This window comes from Mustela lutreola, chromosome 13 (genome assembly GCF_030435805.1).
Source record: "Mustela lutreola isolate mMusLut2 chromosome 13, mMusLut2.pri, whole genome shotgun sequence".
Lineage (NCBI taxonomy): Eukaryota > Metazoa > Chordata > Mammalia > Carnivora > Mustelidae > Mustela > Mustela lutreola.
The window spans coordinates 85,484,667-85,504,133 of NC_081302.1; the positions used below are offsets into that span (position 1 = coordinate 85,484,667).

The following is a 19,467-nucleotide window of genomic DNA, read 5'->3' on the forward strand; positions in this document are numbered from 1 at the left end:
AAAACCCCCTACGTTGCATCTCCACTTCCTCATATCAGGGAGATCATATGATAGTTGTCTTTCTCCGATTGACCTTTTTTTGCTCCATAATATCCTCTAGTTCCATCCATGTCATCACAAATGGCAAGATTTCATTTCTTTTGATGGCTGCATATTATTTCATTGTATATATATACCACATCTTCTTGATTCATTCATCTGTTGATGGACATCTAGGTTCTTTCCATAGTTTGGCTATTGTGGACATTGCTGCTATAAACTTTCAGGTGCACGTGCCCCTTTGGATCACTACATTTGTATCTTTAGGGTAAATACCCAGTAGTATGATTGCTCTATTTCCAACTTTTTGAGGAACCTCCATGCTGTTTTCCATAGTGGTTGCTCCAGCTTGCATTCCCACCAACAGTGTAGGAGGGTTCCCCTTTCTCCCTATCCTCACCAACATCTGTCATTTCCTGACTTGTTAATTTTAGCCATTCGGACTGGTTTTTCATGTGTCTGTTGGCCATCTGGATGTCTTCTTTGCAGAAATGTCTGTTCATGTCTTCTGTCCATTTCTTGATTGGATTATCTGTTCTTTGGGTTTTGAGTTTGATAAGTTCTTTATAGAATTTGGATACTAGCCCTCTATCTGATATGTCATTTGCAAATATCTTCTCCCATTCTGTCAGTTGTCATTTGGTTTTGTTGACTGTGTCCTTTGCTGTGCAAAAGCTTTTGATCTTGATGAAGTCCCAATAGTTTATTTTTGCTCTTGCTTCCCTTGCCTTTGGCGATGTTCCTAGGAAGAAGTTGCTGTGGCTGAGGTCGAAAAGGTTGCTGCCTGTGTTCTCCTCAAGGAGTTTGATGGATTCTTTCTCACATTGAGGTCCTTCATCCATTTTGAGTCTATTTTCATGTGTGGTGTAAGGAAATGGTTCAGTTTCATTTTTCTGCATGTGGCTGTCCAAGTTTCCCAACACCATTTGTTAAAGAGACTGTCTTTTTTTCCATTGGACATTCTTTCCTGCTTTGTCGAAGATTAGTTGACCATAGAGTTGAGGGTCTATTTCTGGGCTCTCTATTCTGTTCCATTGATCTATGTGTCTGTTTTTGTGCCGGTACCGTACTGTTCAAGTTTCCATTTTTAATGGCTTAATATTTCTTTTAGTTGATCTTTTTTAAAAAATCAATTTTTTCCCCTATTGTCAACTGTTCTAAGATACTTCCAAGTTTTCTGTCACCCTAATGCCTCCATGAACATCCTTGCCATTAGTCTCTTCTTCTGGGACTTTTCATAGCATAACTGCTGGCAGTGCGATCTCCCTGTCAGAGAGGAACAATGTCTTTGCCACCTGCCAGTTGTAGCAAAGACGCCATCAGAGGATTTGACCCATGTCTTTTGCCATCCATCGTACTCGTGGGCTCACATCCCACCACCTCCCCGGTACAGTGCATCTTGTGTTCTTCTCATCTCCTTTCCCCTGGGCGCCCTCTCAGCAGTCTCTGGACAATGGGTGTTTTATGAATCAGTGTCCTGTTGCATCAGCCATGTGGTGTTCAATCAGCTCTTCCACAAGTTAGCAAAATTTGCTTGAGTCATTCTGTAGGAATGTTTTTGCCTTGCTTCTAAGAAAACTTACAGGTTTTGGCAAGAAGCCGAGCAGCTCACAAACCTGACCACAAGCCTTTGAGTAGTAGTGGGGCTGCACTGAGCAGTCTTTTCTTTCTTTCTTATTAAAATCTTGCGTTTGCTTCACCTTCTCCCTGGAAGGTAGCGTGGGCGGGGGCGGTTGGAGCAGGTCTTTCCTCCTCTTGCTCTGGAGCCAGTTTCATGCTGCGTGGAGGAGAAGTAAAACTTGTCCAAGTGTATAGAAAACAAAACTATGTAATATGTAAATGAAGGGAACTAACTCATGGTTCTAGTTTGTTTCTCATGAGAAATGCTGTGAACCATCATGATAGTTCTTAATTTATACTTCAAAATCTGTAACTCTGTTACTTTCTCTGTCATTCGCCAGGATTCCAGAGTTGGATGTTTCTAAAAAAGAGTCCCAGACCCCTCACTCATACTTGAATTATTTCTGCCTCAGTGATTATTCTCATGTAGCCTATCCCTGAAACGTCTTTGCAGGGGTGGTGGGGAGAGGGGAGCTCACTGAAGTTTAACTTTGTTCCGTCCTCACTCTAGAGATTGAGGTGGGCTCTCCCTGTAACTGCTGGTCCCTGGTCTCTGACCAGATCGATACCCAACAGCAGTGGCACCTTCGTGCCCTTGTTTGTTGCATTTCATTATCTGACATTTTCCGAAGATGAAACTGTTTCTGGCTCCCATTTCTCAGTTGAGACAGTACACTGAAGCTCAAACAGCTCTGGCTGGGGAGGGGTGGAAGGACTTAGTACAGATTCTGGGTAGCAAGCCTGCATTCCTGGTGGCGATGGTGGAAGTCAAGTTAGAGCAGTATTTGTACAAGAAAAACCTAAAAATTCAGGTTTAAGTGTGGTGAAAAATAGAGCAAAACCAAATAGAAGATCAAAAGCTGGGAAAGAGTAAAAGAGAAGTGGACAAGGAGGAGGGCATGAAGAAAGATGAGGGAAGTAAGTGAAAATGAGGGCATGCCAAAAATACATGAATCGAATCAGAAAATTGAAAAAGAGGATGGGAGGATCAGAAAGAAGGAAGAATAATTCTTTGTAGCTGGCAATCCATAGGGGAAATAGTCCCAGGAGATTCATTCATCAATACTGCATCTCTAAATTTGCCAGAACCCCCACCCCTTCTTCCGTGTCCTAAACACCAGATCAACGTTTTGCCTGTTGTTGGCCATTTGATGTGTCTTCTCGCCTTCTCTTCCACAAATAAAGGGCTAGATCCAAGATACCTGAAAAGGAGGACAGTGCTCTGAACTTCTGTCCACTGTGAGGGTCTTGCTGGCTGGGACAGAGTGCCCAGATATTCAGTTAAACAGCCTAGATGTGGCTTTAAAGACATTGATAAATGTGATTAGTTAACATCTACTCAGTTGACTTTAAGTACAGGAGATTATTCTTAATACCCTGGGCAGGCTTCATCTAATCAATTGAAAGGCCTTAAGGGCAGAATGGAGGTTCCTACCATCATCATTTCAGACTTGTTAATGCCCTCCATCACATAGGCCAATCTCTTGAAGTAAATCTCTTTATGTATATATAACCTACTAGCCTTCTCTATCTGGTAGGACCCCTCCTGATGCATCCCCAACCTTTAATTATACTTCAAGCTTCTATCACAGGAGTTTGAGTACTTTATGAACTGTCTTGCATTTGGCCCTTACTCATAGATGGCCGTCCTGCCTTCCCACCCCAGGATGGGCACACATTCCCAGCAGGCAAGGTACCCAGTGTGTGTGCTGGTTGCTCCTAGGAAGTCTTAGGTTTTAGGTAAGGGGACTGGGGAAAAGAAGGTTTCAATAAAGGGGATTCCTTACCACTTGGGCTGGCCTCTCCTTGCTGAATGATTTTTCAGGACATGATGCAAACCAGGGTTTGAACTAAGGGTGATCTAGTGTTTGTTGCGCTCTATGAGTTTTCGGAATCTTTTTAACCACTTGGGGCTTTTCTTAGTATGTGTGACTTGAGAATTTGGCCACAAAATGGAGGAAGTACTAATAGCTGTACTGCAAATGTTAAGTGAACCAGAGACACACTGGAGTGGATAGAGTTTCAGTCTTCAAACAAGCATGCGGTGTAGGATCTGTTTCCAGGGAATCGATGACCAGTGTGTTCAACTCAAGTGCCTGTTTCTACCTGTTATGCCTCTGTGATCACTAATTGTGATTATTACTGATAATATTAGCATGAGGGCCACAGATGTCACAGGATTAGGTGGAGTGGAGCTTAACAGCAAAATGAAGCTGTCTGAGCTGCAGAATATCTTAATCGCGAACCTTTGCCTCAGCACTGAGTGCCGCAGGGGTAAACTCAAAACCCAGACCAGAGAGCATCCTGGCTTCATTACTACTTAGGACCATTTCTTTTCTCTGCGTGGACTTCTGGGCAAAACCTCAAGCCTAGAGAATCTACTTCAGAAAATCCAAATGGGGCAGAAAGAAGGAATTAGGAAGAAAAGATACTAAAACTTTTCCTTCTTCTCACTTGTTCAGCTACTGAATAGTAACTGATAAAACAGAGATGGTCACTTTGGAGAATATTTGGGAATTGGAGGAAAGTGTGGCTCTTCCTCCACATGGTGACAGAGGTGGAGGATCCTGCTAAGGCTTTATTTAGCCAGGGTCATTGTTAGCTTGCATACTTACAGATCAAAAGTTTTGCTCTTGGGTGGCTCACTTCTGGGGTATCTTGAAGTCAGCTCTAAACATACTGAACACAATTAGAGAAGAAAGCCTTGGCAAATAGCATGGCACGCTTAGGATGCCTTCTATATTTGCATCCTTTACAATCTGAGCACCGTATGGAAACTTAAGGCTGTTTGGGGTGTTGACCTGGAACCTTAGGGAGAGCCAGGGTGAGGGCGGGTCTGCAGAGCCCCTGCCTGGCTGCCTTTCATGGCATGCCAGAGCTCACAGCGTTCAGGAATGCCATGGCAAATGCCTTTAGGCAGCCTGGAGAGATGACCAGAAGCCATCCTTGTGGCGCTGAGAGCTTGGTGAGGAGGGAAAGGAAGACAGGAATGCCTTTGAAAATTACTTTCTTGATAGCTTTGGACACTACGTAGACTTTGTATAAACCATTTTCTCCTTGTTGCTGCCCCCTCGCCACTTAAAACTTTGCTATCAGAAGCGAAGGGGGCAAAACCTGTCAGCATTTGAGTAAGCAGAATAAATTAATTTGCTCTCCTTGAGAGCAAATGAACTTATAGTAGCGATGATTTAAGAGAAGTAGGAAACCCAGTGAGACGTCATGAGAGCCTAGCAGACTAATCACACTTTGTGAGTGGGACACCATCAGGCGTTGAGAGGCTGGGGAGCTATGGGAGCTCATGTATGCAGCTGGAGGCAGTGTGTGTGGGTGCAACCACTCTGGAAAGCACTTAGCATTAACCTGTAACATTGAAGCTGTTGTGCCCTAGGACAGCACTTCTCCTCTTGCATGTGTGCTCCGGGAGCCTGGAACAAGAACATTCCCAAATATTCATGAACCGTAGGATGGATAAGTAAACTATGATTTTATACCTCAACAAGAGCAGACAGACTACAACTGTGCATAATGCAGGTGAATCTTAAATGCATAAAGTTGATTGAAAGAAGCAAGTCACAAAAGAATGTGTGAGTCCATTCTCAAGAAGATAAAAATAGGCATAAAATGAACTGTGGTTTAGGAATGTAATCACAGATGGCAAATCTTAAAAGTAGAAAAATGGTTCTTACCAAAATCTGGATGTTTGTCTCTGCGAAGGAGGAAGGAGGATACAGTTGGGAAGACAGGCATGGCGCTGTTGGTGCGTTAGGGGTGGGGTAGGCTTCGTAATTATCCTTAAACCACTTATGTATAGTTTGTACTCATCTCTGTTTATCTCATACACACAAAGATAGATGGAAGGTAGTTCTTTTTTTTTTTTTTTGAGTTTATTTTTTATTTTTATTTTTTTAATTAAATTTTTAAAATTTTTTATAAACATATAATGTATTTTTATCCCCAGGGGTACAGGTCTGTGAATCGCCAGGTTTACACACTTCACAGCACTCACCATAACACATACCCTCCCCAATGTCCATAACCCCACCACCCTCTCCCGAACCCCCTCCCCCTCAGCAACCCTTAGTTTGTTTTGTAAGATTAAGAGTCACTTATGGTTCGTCTCCCTCCCGATCCCATCTTATTTCATTTATTCTTTTCCTACCCCCAAAACCCCCCATGTTGCGTCTCTACTTCTTCATATCAGGGAGATCATGTGATAGTTGTCTTTCTCTGATTGACTTTTTTTGCTCAGCATGATACCATCTAGTTCCATCCACTTCATCACAAATGGCAAGATTTCATTTCTTTTGATGGCTGCATAGTATTCCATTGTGTATATATACCACATCTTCTTGATCCATTCATCTGTTGATGGAAATCTAGTTCTTTCCATAGTTTGGCTATTGTGGACATTGCTGATATAAACTTTCGGGTGCATGTGCCCAGATGGAAGGTAGTTCTCTCGAAATTTCTCAGTCACACACCCTTTGTGGGTGGCTCTGTCTTCTTGGTTTTTTGGCTCCATCCCCTTTCTGATCCCCACTCCAACATCACCATTGGTCACCCAAACATACCCCTGGACCTGAGCACTTGTGTTTTTCCCCCAGTAGCTGATGTAGGTGATCGAGTTAGAGGGTACAAATTGCCTTCCTCTCTCAACCTCATGGGTGACTTTGAAATCTGGAAAGCAGAAATGTCACAGAGACCCCAGAGGAGGAGGAGGGACAGCAGGGGGAGCTCTAGCCTCTATTTCCTGAGCATGGAGGGCTTAGCCCAGACCTCCCCTGGGCCATCTGGAGGGCAGACGGCTCTCCTTGTTGGCCATGGGGCCTGGTGAAGCCCTCTGCTGAAAGCTTTCCTCTGCCACATGGACATATTCTCAAATAGGACAACAGACAGCCCTACCAAGGAAAGGTACAGGACTGGCTCTGTAACCCAGAACAAATGTGACAGAGTGGGGTGGGTCCTTTGTCTGAGCCTGTTCATGGGTGCTGGGTAGATGCACTCCTGTGGGGAGGGCAGACCTGAGATTTCTACAGCAGAGCATTTCATCCTCTACCCCAGGACTCCAGTAATTGGGGGCCACCGAGGCTGCCAACGGAGGAGGTATCAGCCAGCGCAGCCACACTTGGTGGGCTTTTCAGAAGGCAGACTTGGCCTAGCTGTTGGGCTGTTTGTGGAAGAAGCCACTCAGAAAATATGAACTGGAGACTTTGCAGTCATTCTAGTGGTGTGACCAGTGTAGACTAGGGGGAAAATCTGAAGGCTTCCCCATCTGCCTCCTGACAGCTGAAATGCCCAAGGTGAAAATCGCCTCAGACCAAGAGGAACTGGCAGTGGAGCACCAGATCACACAAATTTGTGCTGATGCATCCCTGCTCCTTTCAAAGTGGTGCGAGATCAAGGCTGTCTAAAAAACAGGCCAAGTAACACAGCGGGCCAATTTGACCTCTAACCTGAACATACAACAACTTGCCTCTTGCTTTGCCATTCTTGTTTGTGGAAGGTTCCAGGGCCCCACCTTGCCAACAGCACACAGTTCTAAGCTGCATTTCATCAAAGAATGTCATTTTTACAAACTCATTAAAAGCTGAACAAGGCTGGGCTTGCAGGCAGGCAAAGCCTGGAGAACGACTCTTTAGTTCTTTTGATGGGTCTGATCTTAGCATCCAGATCTCAGGCAAATATATAGAAAGTCCTTCTTGGCTATATCTACCAATACCCTGCTCTAACTTCTCCCCCTTCCCTTCATCCTCTCCCCCTTCTCCAAAGCTGTGAGTGATAACACAGCTTAGAAGGTAGAGAAGGGAAGACAGGCAGGTTGATTACAGCCATAGAAAAAGTGAGTTGCTGTTTGACCATTTCACAAAATAATCTCTTTTCAGGATCTGTTTATATGCTATAGTTTTGTCATGCTAAGTCTGCTGAAAATACTATTAGAGCACTTTGGAGAGTATTTTGGGATCGTAGTCTAAAGTTAGTTTGAAAAGTGAAGGCAAAAAAATTTTCTTTCCAGAGGACTCATCTGTGTGCTGCCCCATTTTCCCCATTCAGGAAGGAATTGTTTCTCCGAGTGACCTTGACCTTGTCATGTCAGATGGCCTTGGCATGCGGTATGCGTTCATCGGACCCCTAGAAACTATGCATCTGAACGCAGAAGGTATGTTCTGCTTCCATCAGGGTGGAGTTGTGAATTCTGTGCTGTTCAGTGGTCTTATGGGTTTTGTCAACAGTACAGTTTTGCCTTTTTTAAAAATTTTCCTTAAAAACAACTGAATAGAAACAGTATCATATGAAGGGGACAGTACCAGCCCTGGGAACTCATAGATAGGGGCCATGTCCTGAGATGTCAGCGCACATGGAATCCAAGAACCTCAGGGCTCTGTAGGCAGAGAGCACTCAGGTGGGAATGAAAAGACAGACAGGTGAGGGTGTTGTCATGGAGACTTTGCCCCATGGCATCCAGCCCGGCAGAAGATAAAGTTGGGTTTTCCTGAGAAAGGTGATGCAATTGTTTACAGAGGTAAGACGAACAGATAAGGGAAGTGACCACCTCTGCCGTACATATCTTCTGCCTAAATATGAGCAGCTTCTCTGTGTGACTTGCCTGTTTTAGGTCATGGACAGCCATTCAGGGCAGGCCCATCCTTTACCCCAGAAGCCAACTTCAAAGGGCCCAGGGAGGTAGGTACAGGCCCACGGTCTAGTGACTCTAACAGAAAGCTCCGTTGAGAAAGGGGAGAAAGCCTTCAAGAATGAAATGGTCAGCCACATTTTAAGTGTTTGAAAAACAGGGACTCAAACTGAAACAAAATAAATTTTATCTTGGAACACTGAGAAAATAAAATTAAATTAAAACTAAAAAAAAATTTAAAAGCTATGAATGAAAATCTAGGAAACTATCACCTAAATGTCATTACCACTTGCTATCGCTGGTGTTGAAATTATAAGTAACTTTTATTACCTTTTTGGTTTTCTGTGTTATCATAATTTTCTACAACTATTGCCATATTATTTTAATAATTATATTATTAACATGTAAAACATATGTAGAAAGAGAAAAGGAATATTGTATTCAACTTCATGGTCCACATTTAACAAAAATGTTGAGAAACTGGAGCTTATCCAGGAGAAGGTGACCAGAGAACAGTGCGCGCGCGCATATGTGTGTGCAAGTGCGTGCCTCTGTCTGTCTGTGTCTTACGTGAGGGTGGAACTATATTGAAAGAGCGGCCGTGGCAGCAGACAGGTTTAGGCTCAGTACATGGCAGGAAGTTTCTAGTAACTGAAGCTGACATTGAGGGAGAGGGCTATGCTACGAGTGGGTGAATGGGCCAGGAAGGGGCTGGTTGCCCACCTGCCAGGATGTTTCAATATCAGGCAGAAACACCTGTATTGAAGTGGGAAGTTAGGGTAAGTGACCTCTGGGAGTCTGTTTGACTTAGATTTTATAATTCCATGATCTCTTGGTAATAGTTCAATTTTTGCCACCAGAGTTAGTGAAGTATAACTTCCAGTGAATAAGTCAAGGCAGTTTTGCCAGTCGTAGTCTTGCAAGGACACGTATGGTGGCTTGAGTGGACTGGTCTTGTGTATCATGCAAATGTGCTTGAGTAATGACTTGACTCTTCCTTAAAACTGAGCATGGCTGAGAGGCACTGGAGGAACAGGGGACTGTCTCCTAGCATGAGAATATTGCTTTTGTAGTGGGATGACAGTTGAACACGGGAAGATAATGTAAAGAAAGAGGCCCTCATAAAAGTGAAACAAGAGTTTTGAAGTATCATGAAAATAAAGTCTTGGAGAATTTCAAATGCTTTTTCAGCCAGAACCTTAAAAGTGGTGAACATATTTAAACATTTTCTATATATATAGACACTCTTTGGTAACCACCATGTTTTTCTCTTTTTAAAGTTTTTTTTTTTTTCTTCAGAAAAATAAGAAAGGTCAGGTATCATGAGACATCAGTAGGGAGACAACTGAGAGCAGTTTTGACTCTGAAACAAATAGAAACAGAAGCCAATGAAACCAGAAACTCAAGAACCAAATAGTGTGGCAGACAGGAAGGAGGCCTGTAACAATTTTTCAGACAAAGCAGATTTGATAAGAAAACCTAATTGGCTTGATACGATAATGGGGGACGGATGTAGTTTTCAACTTCAGAGCATTCCAAAGACCAGAGTTAGACTGTTATAAGATCTGGCTTGGAACCAATGGAAATGTTTATTACTCTTCACAGTGTCATCCAGAATATATCAAGATTGGGCGGGGTGTGGAGGGAGTTCTTTTTTTCTAATGTTGTTTTCATAAAGCCAGCATCTCAGGTTCAGGCTAGTTATTAGTCTTAAAGCTACAGTTTATCTAGAAGTGGTAAAAATATTTTAGGATGTGTTTTTAATTTGATAGAATGGCACCTGAAAAGCTGGAGGCCAGCATGCCTACTTTGCCTTTTGGCTGCTTTCTAAAGGCAACCCCCTTGAAGGACAGGCTTTCAGAATGGGGAAGCTGGTCAGTGGAGCTGGTCAGCCTGAGTGCCCCCCTGCCTTCCAAGCTAACTAGCTTTGTGCAAGCGAGTTCCTCCACCGCAAAAATGGGGGTGGCAACAGTGCCCACCTCACAAGGGCGGTGTGAGAATGAAGCCAGGTGGAAATGCTTGGACAGATGGCTGACACAGATGAAGTCCCTTGTTCTGTTCTTATAGAGTTTGGTCTCATTTTTTAATTCACTACTCTTACAGATTTTTTCTTTTAACTCTCCCCAAAAGAAATACAGAATGAATATGCAGTAAGACATTTTTACAATGGAATGGTGAAACCTCCAGTGTTTAACAGTTTGGTTTGTTTCTTTGCTAAGCTTTTAGACCATTAGTTCAGCAAAGAGAACTGCCCCTATTACTCCTGGCTGCATTCTGGGTGCTTCCTGGGTTTACTTCTGCCTGGGAATGACTGTTTCAGAATCGGCATCCTCTGGAAATCATCTCCTGTCCAAGCGGATGTTTACCATCCTGCCTCATAAAATTTTCTCCTGTATGTAGATGCTTTCCCTCTTTCCCTCTCTTTTTAAAAAAAATTTTTAAAATTTTTTCTTTAATCTTCCTAATTGACATGCCTATGTGGTGGGTTTGGCTCACTTATGTGGAGCTGTTAGCCCTGGAGCTGAACTCACTTTCAGGAGTTGAGGGGCCCCGGGTAGGTTTCTGTCTCCACCCGCCTCACCTCCCTGACCTCAGGTGAGGTCTCACTCACTCAGGTGGGAACTAGATAATGTTGCTCTGTGCTTTGGGGCCTTTTTGATCTTCCTTAATAAGTTCTGTGAAACTCTGTCTCTTAAAAACAGGTGAATTCACGTAGGTGTGGGTTTATACGCTGTGAGAAAACCAGACTCCTCTGGTGTGGGCAGCAGTTAGGGCATGCCAAGAAACCGAACACCCAGAGTGTGCTTCCACAGTCACAATGGGGCTGCGTGCCTTCTCGGTAAACGCAAACCGAGAAAGGCTCTCTGCCTATCCACCCACCGTGGGCTGTGCTGAAAGTTCAAGAAAGCACACTGTCTTGCCTTTGGGGGCTCACAACTAAAGAATTCCAAATTAGAAAGCAGCAAAATAAGCTAAGTCTAATCTCATGAGAATCAATTCTTCTTTTTATTTTTAAGATTTTATTTGTTAGTTTGATAGAGAGCACAAGCACGGGGGAGCAGCAGGCAGAGGGAGAAGTAGGCTCCCCACTGAGCAAGGAACCTGATATGGGACTCGATCCCAGGACTCTGGGATCATGACCTGGTCTTGATCTCATTTTTTGAGAAGGCAAACACTTAATCAACTGAGCCACCCAGGTGTCCTGAGAATCAATGCTTTTCTCCATTTTTTCTTATTTCATATAAACATCTCTTAAATTTGGTTCAGAGTCATCTAAAAAGCTAAGCTTTAGAGAATTTTGGGAAGTATATTGTTGAACAGGGGGACAGAGAGCAAGGAAGTGTAGAAGAAAAACTATAGGGGAAGATCAAATTTCATAGTAATATAAAGGAAGGACATGCTAGCCGGATAAAAAGTGAAGTGGTTTCTTCTCCTTGACATTTACAGTGAAATTGGTATTGTGGAATGATTGCCACTCAATTCTTTCAAAGCATAAGGAAGCCAAAATTCTTGCTGGAGATGAAGTAAAACCCTCCTTTTACTACTTCTCTAATGGAAGACGAAATTTTACAAGTAACAGTGACAGCAGTAAATGTCCTGGAACATTGTAAATAGCATGGCACAGTGCAGATCTTGATTCTAAGTCACCATGAACTTGGGCAAGTGGGAGAGCCCTTCTAAGGGTGTCAGGCTTCCCTACGAGTGAAGTGGGAGGGTCTGGACACACCTGCTCTGTTGGTTCCTTTGCTTCACCACAAACAAGGAGAATCTTCATCCTAAGAACCTGAGTGCATGTGATAGAAAGTGTCTTTGTATTAGTAAGAGTGAAAATATACAATTATATTTTTCCTGAACAATTATATATTTCCTGAACAAGATAGGAGAAGTTTTGAAATGTATTTTAGGATTTTTGCCATATCATATTCAATTTTGAAGGAATAGATGCTCTTTTTTTTAAATTAAATATTTTTATTTATTTATTTGACAGAGAGAGATCACAAGTAGGCAGAGAGGCAGGCAGAGAGAGGGGGAAGCAGGCTCCCAGCTGAGCAGAGAGCCTGATGTGGGGCTCGATCCCAGGACCCTGAGATCATGACCTGAACAGAAGACAGACTTAGCCCACTGAGCCACCCAGGTGCCCTGGAATAGATGCCCTTTAAAATGATAAAATTTGGGGGTGCCTGGGTGGCTCAGTTGTTTAAGCGTCTGCCTTCAGCATAGGTCATGATCCCGGAGTCCCCGGATTGAGGCCCACATTGGGCTCCCAGCTCCCTGGGGAGTCTGCTTCTCCCTCTAATCTCTCCCCTCTCGTGCTCTCTCTCACTCTCTCTCTCTCTCTCTCAAATAAATAAAATCTTTAAAAAATAAATCTTTAAAAAAAAAAAACGATAAAATTTTGTAAAAGGCAGTAGGGAAAAAAGTTCTCAAAAGTCCATGGGAGATTAAAATGGACCTCCCAGGGATGGTGAAAGGTGAACACTCATTCAGAACACATGAAGCCCTCCAGAAGGAACATGCAGTACAGAATTGAATGCTGTGATTTCCTGCTGCGCATGTGCGGGCAGGTGCAGTTGGTTCCCAGGAAGGCCTCCAGGGAGCTTGTTTTCAGTGTGAGTGTGGGATTCATAGCCACACCAATTCTTCCCTGGTTTCTTCTCATGTGATAACTTGACAACGTTCTCGATTTTTGTATCTCTGCTCCTCCAAAAGGAATAAACTGCATTTATGTCTAGATGTTATCACCTTTTGCTTGACTATATAAACAACTGGATAGACTGAAATAAACATTTAATTTCCAAAAGGAAATAAATGTACAGGTTATTTTCTGGGTTCCAGAGATGCTAAGCTGTTCAGGCTAACTGGCCAGGGCTGGTACAGGTAGGGAGATTTCCCAAATTCTGAGTTGCCAAGTTACGCTTATGTTAAATGAAATGGAGCTCATTATTATTATTATTATTTTGAAACTCCTTATTGTAAAGAGTGTCCATCTCTTCATTGTAGGTGCTAACGTCAGAAACATTGGTATGTTTGAAATGTTTACCCTTCAAAATGGTTTCTCTTCTAAGAGCGAATTGAATATAATTTTAGCATACTTAAAGGGAAAGAAAATTATTTGAGCCAAATAAAATTGACACCGAATGAATTTAGGCTTTCATATCAGTGTAGGTTCACCAAAACTAAACCCCAAAGAAGCTGTTTTTTTTTTTTTTTTTTTATAATTTTTTTATTTTTTATAAACATATATTTTTAGCCATCAAAAGAAATGAAATCTTGCCATTTGCAAGAAGCTGTTTTTTGTTTGTTAGGTTTTTTGTTTTTTTGGTTGGTTGGTTTTTTTGGTTGGTTTTTGGTTTGGTTTTTGCCTTTTTAAAAAGAATATCCAGTGATGGTCATTTTTATTTTAAGTTAATCATAACACAGTTCTCATGGGGGAGGTGAGAGTCAGGCTCTGGGAGCGCAGCACATTCTACGGCTTCCTTTGTTCCCTTGTTATCTTTTTAGCCTGACTGACTGACTGATTGCCCAGTCTTTTTGGCTTTGAAAAATGTGGAAAATGGGCCAAAAGCAGAACGGCAGGTGGCTCAGCCCCCATCCCCAGTGGGCCCCAGGACTTGGAGACACCTCCTTCATGTACCTGGGCCTGGCTTCAGAGCTGACTCATGGCCAAGTGCAGGCCTGCCTTAGCTGCCTCCTGGGGCTGGGGGTAGGGGACAAGTGCAAGAGGAGCTCTGCAGTCTGCTGGGCAGAGCGGGTCGGGGCAAGCCTGCCCTGCTGTTGGGAGGTGATGCAGCCTGATGGTGTTTCTTCAGCGCACATCTCAGATTCTAACAGAAAATAGCTTTGGCTTCTCACAGCCCACAGCTGCTTCTGAGCTACCGGGCTTCTCCCTCCCTCCCTCCCTGCTCCAGGACAAGCCGCCTTTTCAGGTGTTTCTCTATCAGAATCCTAGGGCCCTATCTCGGGATCCGAGACACTGGCCGCCCGAGGGTCCTGCAGCTGCAGAAGGTCTGCAGAGCAGTGTAGCCAGGGACAGATGTCCCCTGGCGTGGGTGACGGGGGGATGGTGTCATCCACTAGTCAAAGCTGAGGCGCTCACCTGGAGCCCGCCTCTCCAAGTACAGCCTGGGTTGAGGAACCTCCTGCCTGGTAGACACCCAGTAAAGTGGTAACTAGAACTTACAGAGTTAAGAGTGAATGGTAGATAGATTCGACTGAACTTTGACATCTCTGGTTGTTAGAAAATGCATGCAAGCCATTGACACACCTTGTGGACACATTGTTGAAGGAGGTATTTTTGGTGAAAATAGGACTTCCTGTGGTATTCAGTCCGTGAGTACAGGAACACAGGCTCACGGGACAGTCCATGAGAGGCACTGACGGAGGCCCCAGGGTCCCATTGTTTTTAGGATTTCAGGATCTGATGCAAAGTTTGAGTAGTGATGTTGGTGAGGTTGCTCATTCCCCAGTGCTGGCTGACCAAGGTGGATGGTATCCCTATACCTTTCCTTCATCTGCAAGAGGGAAAGAATGCACTAATGGGTGAGACCCTCTGAACAGATTTCTTAATTTGGAGTCATGTAGTGTTCTTGCTGATATTGTGGATTCTTGTTTTCGTGTGATTTCAGGTATGTTAAGCTATTGTGACAGATACAGTGAAGGCATGCAACATGTCCTAAAGACTTTTGGACCCATTCCAGACTTTTCTGGGGCCACAGTTGAAAAAGTTAATCAGGTATGTAGACTCCTTATAGAGAGCTGTGCTGGCTGAGCCATGGGTGAGGTTCTGTTTGTAGCCAGTCTTTGCCTTTGATTTTGGTGATTCCTCCATCCTAATTTTGCCTGTCCACTGTCCTATCAGGGTCAAAGAAGACCTTAGAGCAGTGTGGCTAGTGAAGAGGTAGCTCATCTTGATTGTCTTGAGGAGCTGTAGGCCTCTGGGGATTTGGAAAGTTAGTTAATTGGGGGGTTTCCTAAGCTTTTGTCTTTGAATGTAAATCCACAGTTCACATAAATGGGAACAGTTACTCTCCTGGTAAATGAGTTCCTCTTCATGCTCTGTTTTTTGTTTTTTCTTTTTTCTTTCATTTCTTTTTCTTTTCTTTTCATTACGTTTCCTCTTCCCAGGCCATGTGTGTGAAAGTTCCCAATGATCCAGAGCACTTAGCTGCCAGGAGGCAGTGGAGGGACGAGTGTCTTCTGAGACTTGCCAAGTTGAAAAGACAGATGCAGCCCCAGTAGCTACCATCCTTCTTCACTGGGAGTCCTTGGTGGTGGAATTACAAGCACTTATTCCAGCTGCTCTGAAGCTGTGGGGATCCACGTGGTCTTTTTGCAGTTCCAGAGCTCGACCTCCCCCCTTTGCAGGCCACAGTGGTGGGGCTGAGGGGTCTTCTGGTCATGCCCTGGCCTTGGGTGTCACAGCTGCACTGGGTTCCAGGGGCTGTTGACTCCCTGCAACCTGGGCAAAGCAAGGGAGCAAATCGTCTGAAGATTTTTACCTTTTATTTTTAGTGTGATTCTGTATGGCTGCATTTTATAGCCAATGATTGTGGTTTCAAGTTTATTTTAATCTGCAAAGTAGTTTTGTAATTATTTTCTAATCTGCTTCTGAGCACCCTGTGGCCTACATCTATGAGGCACCGACCTTCATTTTGTTAATGCCTATTCTGAATAAAAAATTTTGATTGCCTAATGATATCCTTTTTCTTCTGGTCTTTCTGAAAAAGACAGTGTTTGATTTTGATAATTGATATATTTCAGATCATGTTGAGTGAGGAAAAAAAACTTTCTTCTGGGTCCTTTGTCAGCCATTCAGTAAAAATCCTCCAATTTAGGCTGGTGTTTCCTAAAGTGGATTCCACAGTGAGTGCCCTGGGGCTCCGTGGTCAGATGTGTTTGGGAAGCTCCTCCCACTGCCCAACTCTTGGGCACTCATGTGTCTATAGGAAATTAAAGATTCCAAAATTCTACAGGAAATACACTTAACCCAACACCCTATTATCTTCTTTGACATGGAGTCTTGACCTAGTGCTCGTTCCCCAAATACTCTAGCAAATAGCAATATAAGGACCCCAACCCCTGTGAGGCCAGCATGTCACAATAGCTCAGGTCACAGGAGGCTAACACAGGACTCCCTGACAGCTCCCACCCCAGTGACACTCCAGCCTTTCCATTTCAGGTGACGAGCATCCCAACTTCAGCCAGTAGGGAGAAAACTTTTCAAGGCTATGGTGGTGTGGGAACCAGTGTCCCCAGTGAGGAACTGTTGTCATTCTGGCTCTGTGTGCACACACACTCATTTAGGCAACGACATCTTTTGAGTAGCTGTGATTCCCCAGACATCAAGCATGTAGTCTCTGCCTTTCAGAAGTTTACTCTAAAATCACTAAATGTTAGAATAAAATATGATAGTGCCCGGGAGGATCATATACACAGGAGATCCAACTCCCCACCCCTGGGTGTGCCATGGAAGATCTCACAGGAGACAGCCTTTGTGCTGAGTCTTGAGTAACAGGGAAAGTCTGCAAGCCTTCCTGGCAGAGAAGCAGAGCGGAGAAGGGTGCTGGGTATACCCAGGAAGGTGGAGTGGTTCCCTGAAGCCAGAAAGAGAGCTCTGTGGAGGGTGGCTGGGACCAGATGCAGGTAGTGAAGACTGCTGGGCTCACACCAAGGTGTAGACTTCACCTAAAGCACTGGGGAACCTAAACGGTCTGTAGGTTGTGAGGGGCCCTGTCCTACTGGGACTTCAGAAAGTCCCTTCTGACAACAGAAGGGACCACGCTGGAGGCTGTTATGGTCCAGGCAGTGAATTTGTAAAGTATCCTGGGGGTAGAACTACAGTCCTCACTGACGACCTGAGAAAGGTGACACCAAAGCTTCCTAGGTTGGCATCTTGGGAGTTGATGCAGGTATTGATGCCTTTTAATACAATGAGGAAATTAGGAAGAGGGGGCAGGAAATCTGAATGTCTCATGTGTTAAACTTCACTGAAAAAGAAAATGTAGCAAAACATGTAGGAGGTTTTCAGCCGTGAAAGCCTCCTTCTCTTCATCTAATGGAGTTTTAAATGCTCCTTAAACTTTGATGATTCAGTGCATCATTCTGTGACCTACCGGAAGGATTGTGAACTGAGCAAGTCAAGCCCTGGCTTTTCCTGATTGCTTCTGGCTCCTCCTTTCCCTTTGACATATTCCACCCACCCTCTTGTCTTCCCAGAATTGCCACACTCCTCTCAGGGCCTGCCTAATTCCTTCTCTTATGGACCCGGAGGCCACCATAGTCTCTGGGCCCAGGTTTGGGGTCCCTGAGAAGATGACTTCACTGGGGGATGTGGGGTGTTGATGTATGTCAGATGTGGGCTGTTGGTTTCACAGCATCAATAAGCCATGGGAATTCCAGGAAAAATGGCCAAAGGAGACCATTCCGCCTAATGCTGCAGACCTATATGAGGGAACAAGGCAGGAGAATCCTGGTGTCCCTTCTGGTGGCCTAAGCAGGAAAGACAGAAGTGGGGGCAGTTTGGAGGCACATTCATTTATGTGTCTGAGTTCTGTTTTCCCACTTGTGCTGCCCTGAGATACATGCAGTAGAGGTACATGCAGGCCCTGCCTATAGCTGTCACAGTGTAAACGAGGAAGTGTCAACACAGGGGATTAGTCGTGACAGTGACGAGAAAACCAGTGTGTTCATTCACATCTGAGGGCTGAAAAAATTACCATTTTAAATTTTGAGAGCAGCAGATAGCATGTTTGTGGTCTGGAAGTAAGGCAGGATGCAGTTCTGGAAACGGGGGACAAAGCCAGGAATTGGCCTGACAGGGAAGTGAAGGACAGGTATGTGACACAGCCTCTCACAGGTCGCTCAGAGACACACTGTAAGGCTTAAAAACGAACAGCTTCTGCTTTTCAGGTTGTCGTCCCTAGCTTTCAAGGGGCTTGCTTGCTTTGCTGAGTTTAGCAAGCATATAATTCGTGGACCAGTTTTCCCATGAATGTCCTCGGTCTGTTCCAGCAGCCCATCCAAGACGCCACACTCATTCAGTCCCCCTCTGGTCTGTGAGTTTCTCAGTCTGGCCTTGCTTTTCTTGATCCTGACAGAGCCCTGGCCAGGTTTTCTGCAGAATATCCCCCAGTCTGGGTTTGTCTGGTGTTTTTCTCATGTTCAGATTGGGATTAGGCTTTGGAAAGAATACCCCAGAGGTGAAGAACCCTTCTTGTCTCATCCTATCAGGGACTACGTCATAGCCACATTGCATCAATGGAGATGTTAGCCTTCACAGGATGGATTTGCCAGGTTTCTGCATGGTGAGTTACCACCATTAAGAAAGAAGAAATTGCTTGGAAGGGTTAGCCCAAGCAGCTATTGTCCTGAGTGGTTTCTGAATCATTTGCTCAGAATGACCAAGCTGTCAGTCTCCATTCATAGTGTGGTGTTTACACAGTTCCTTTCTCGTTGGTCTCTGCTTCCAGAAGCCTTCCTTCCCAAAGGCCCAGTCTATATCTGTGCACATAAGAATCCAAATGATCTCCTTGTTCCTCATGTTTCAGTAGCAGCTTAGCATTCTTGCAAGACTTGCGGGAAGAGGGACAGCTGCCAAAGAATAGAGATTTATATATTGTTCCCATGCAAGTCAGAGAAACATGTCAGAGAGTGGGTTAGCAGTGAATCCCTGCAATTCGTGTCTGGTTCTTGCTCAGTTTTGGAGGTACAGAAACTATTTTGTTAGAGTATGTGTAGTTGATGAATTACAAGATTATTTTTCTCATGCTAATATGACTCACAAGAATGCTAGTTTCATTCATTTTTCAATTGATTCCTTGATTGAAGATTTAGTGAGCATCTACTGTGTGCCAGATACTATTTCAAGAGCTGGGGAGGCACTAATAAATGAAACAGGCAAATGCCACCTGCTGGTCTGGAGCTCATAGTGTAGTTCTAGTGGGAGAAAACAAACACAAACCCATCAATAGACAAACCATAGACTATATCAGAAGGAGACCAGTTATGTATCTGAAAACAAAGTAGAGGAGAGTGATAGGGAGTACAGGGAGTGCATGTCTGTGTGCACGTGGGTTAAGTGTCCATGCAGTATTAGGGAAGTAATCAAGGAAGTGTTGATGAGAAGATAGAAGAGCAGAGACCTAAAAGAAGTGAGGGCTAGAACCTTGGAGCCAGCC

The 19,467-nt window shown here is 44.1% G+C and overlaps 1 protein-coding gene across 3 annotated transcripts in view; it reads left to right on the forward strand.

Annotated features, from left to right (window-relative positions):
- Positions 1 to 15,986, forward strand: part of CRYL1 (crystallin lambda 1) — a 145,413-nt gene extending 129,427 nt beyond the window's left edge. For all 3 annotated transcript variants that reach the window (XM_059144862.1, XM_059144863.1, XM_059144864.1), the window contains exons 6-8: positions 7,711 to 7,816; positions 14,917 to 15,023; positions 15,416 to 15,986. In XM_059144862.1, coding sequence (XP_059000845.1) covers positions 7,711 to 7,816; positions 14,917 to 15,023; positions 15,416 to 15,529 — 327 coding nt within the window. In that variant the 3' untranslated portion in view covers positions 15,530 to 15,986. The remainder of the gene's footprint in view (positions 1 to 7,710; positions 7,817 to 14,916; positions 15,024 to 15,415) is intronic.
- The last annotated feature ends 3,481 nt before the right edge of the window (positions 15,987 to 19,467 follow it).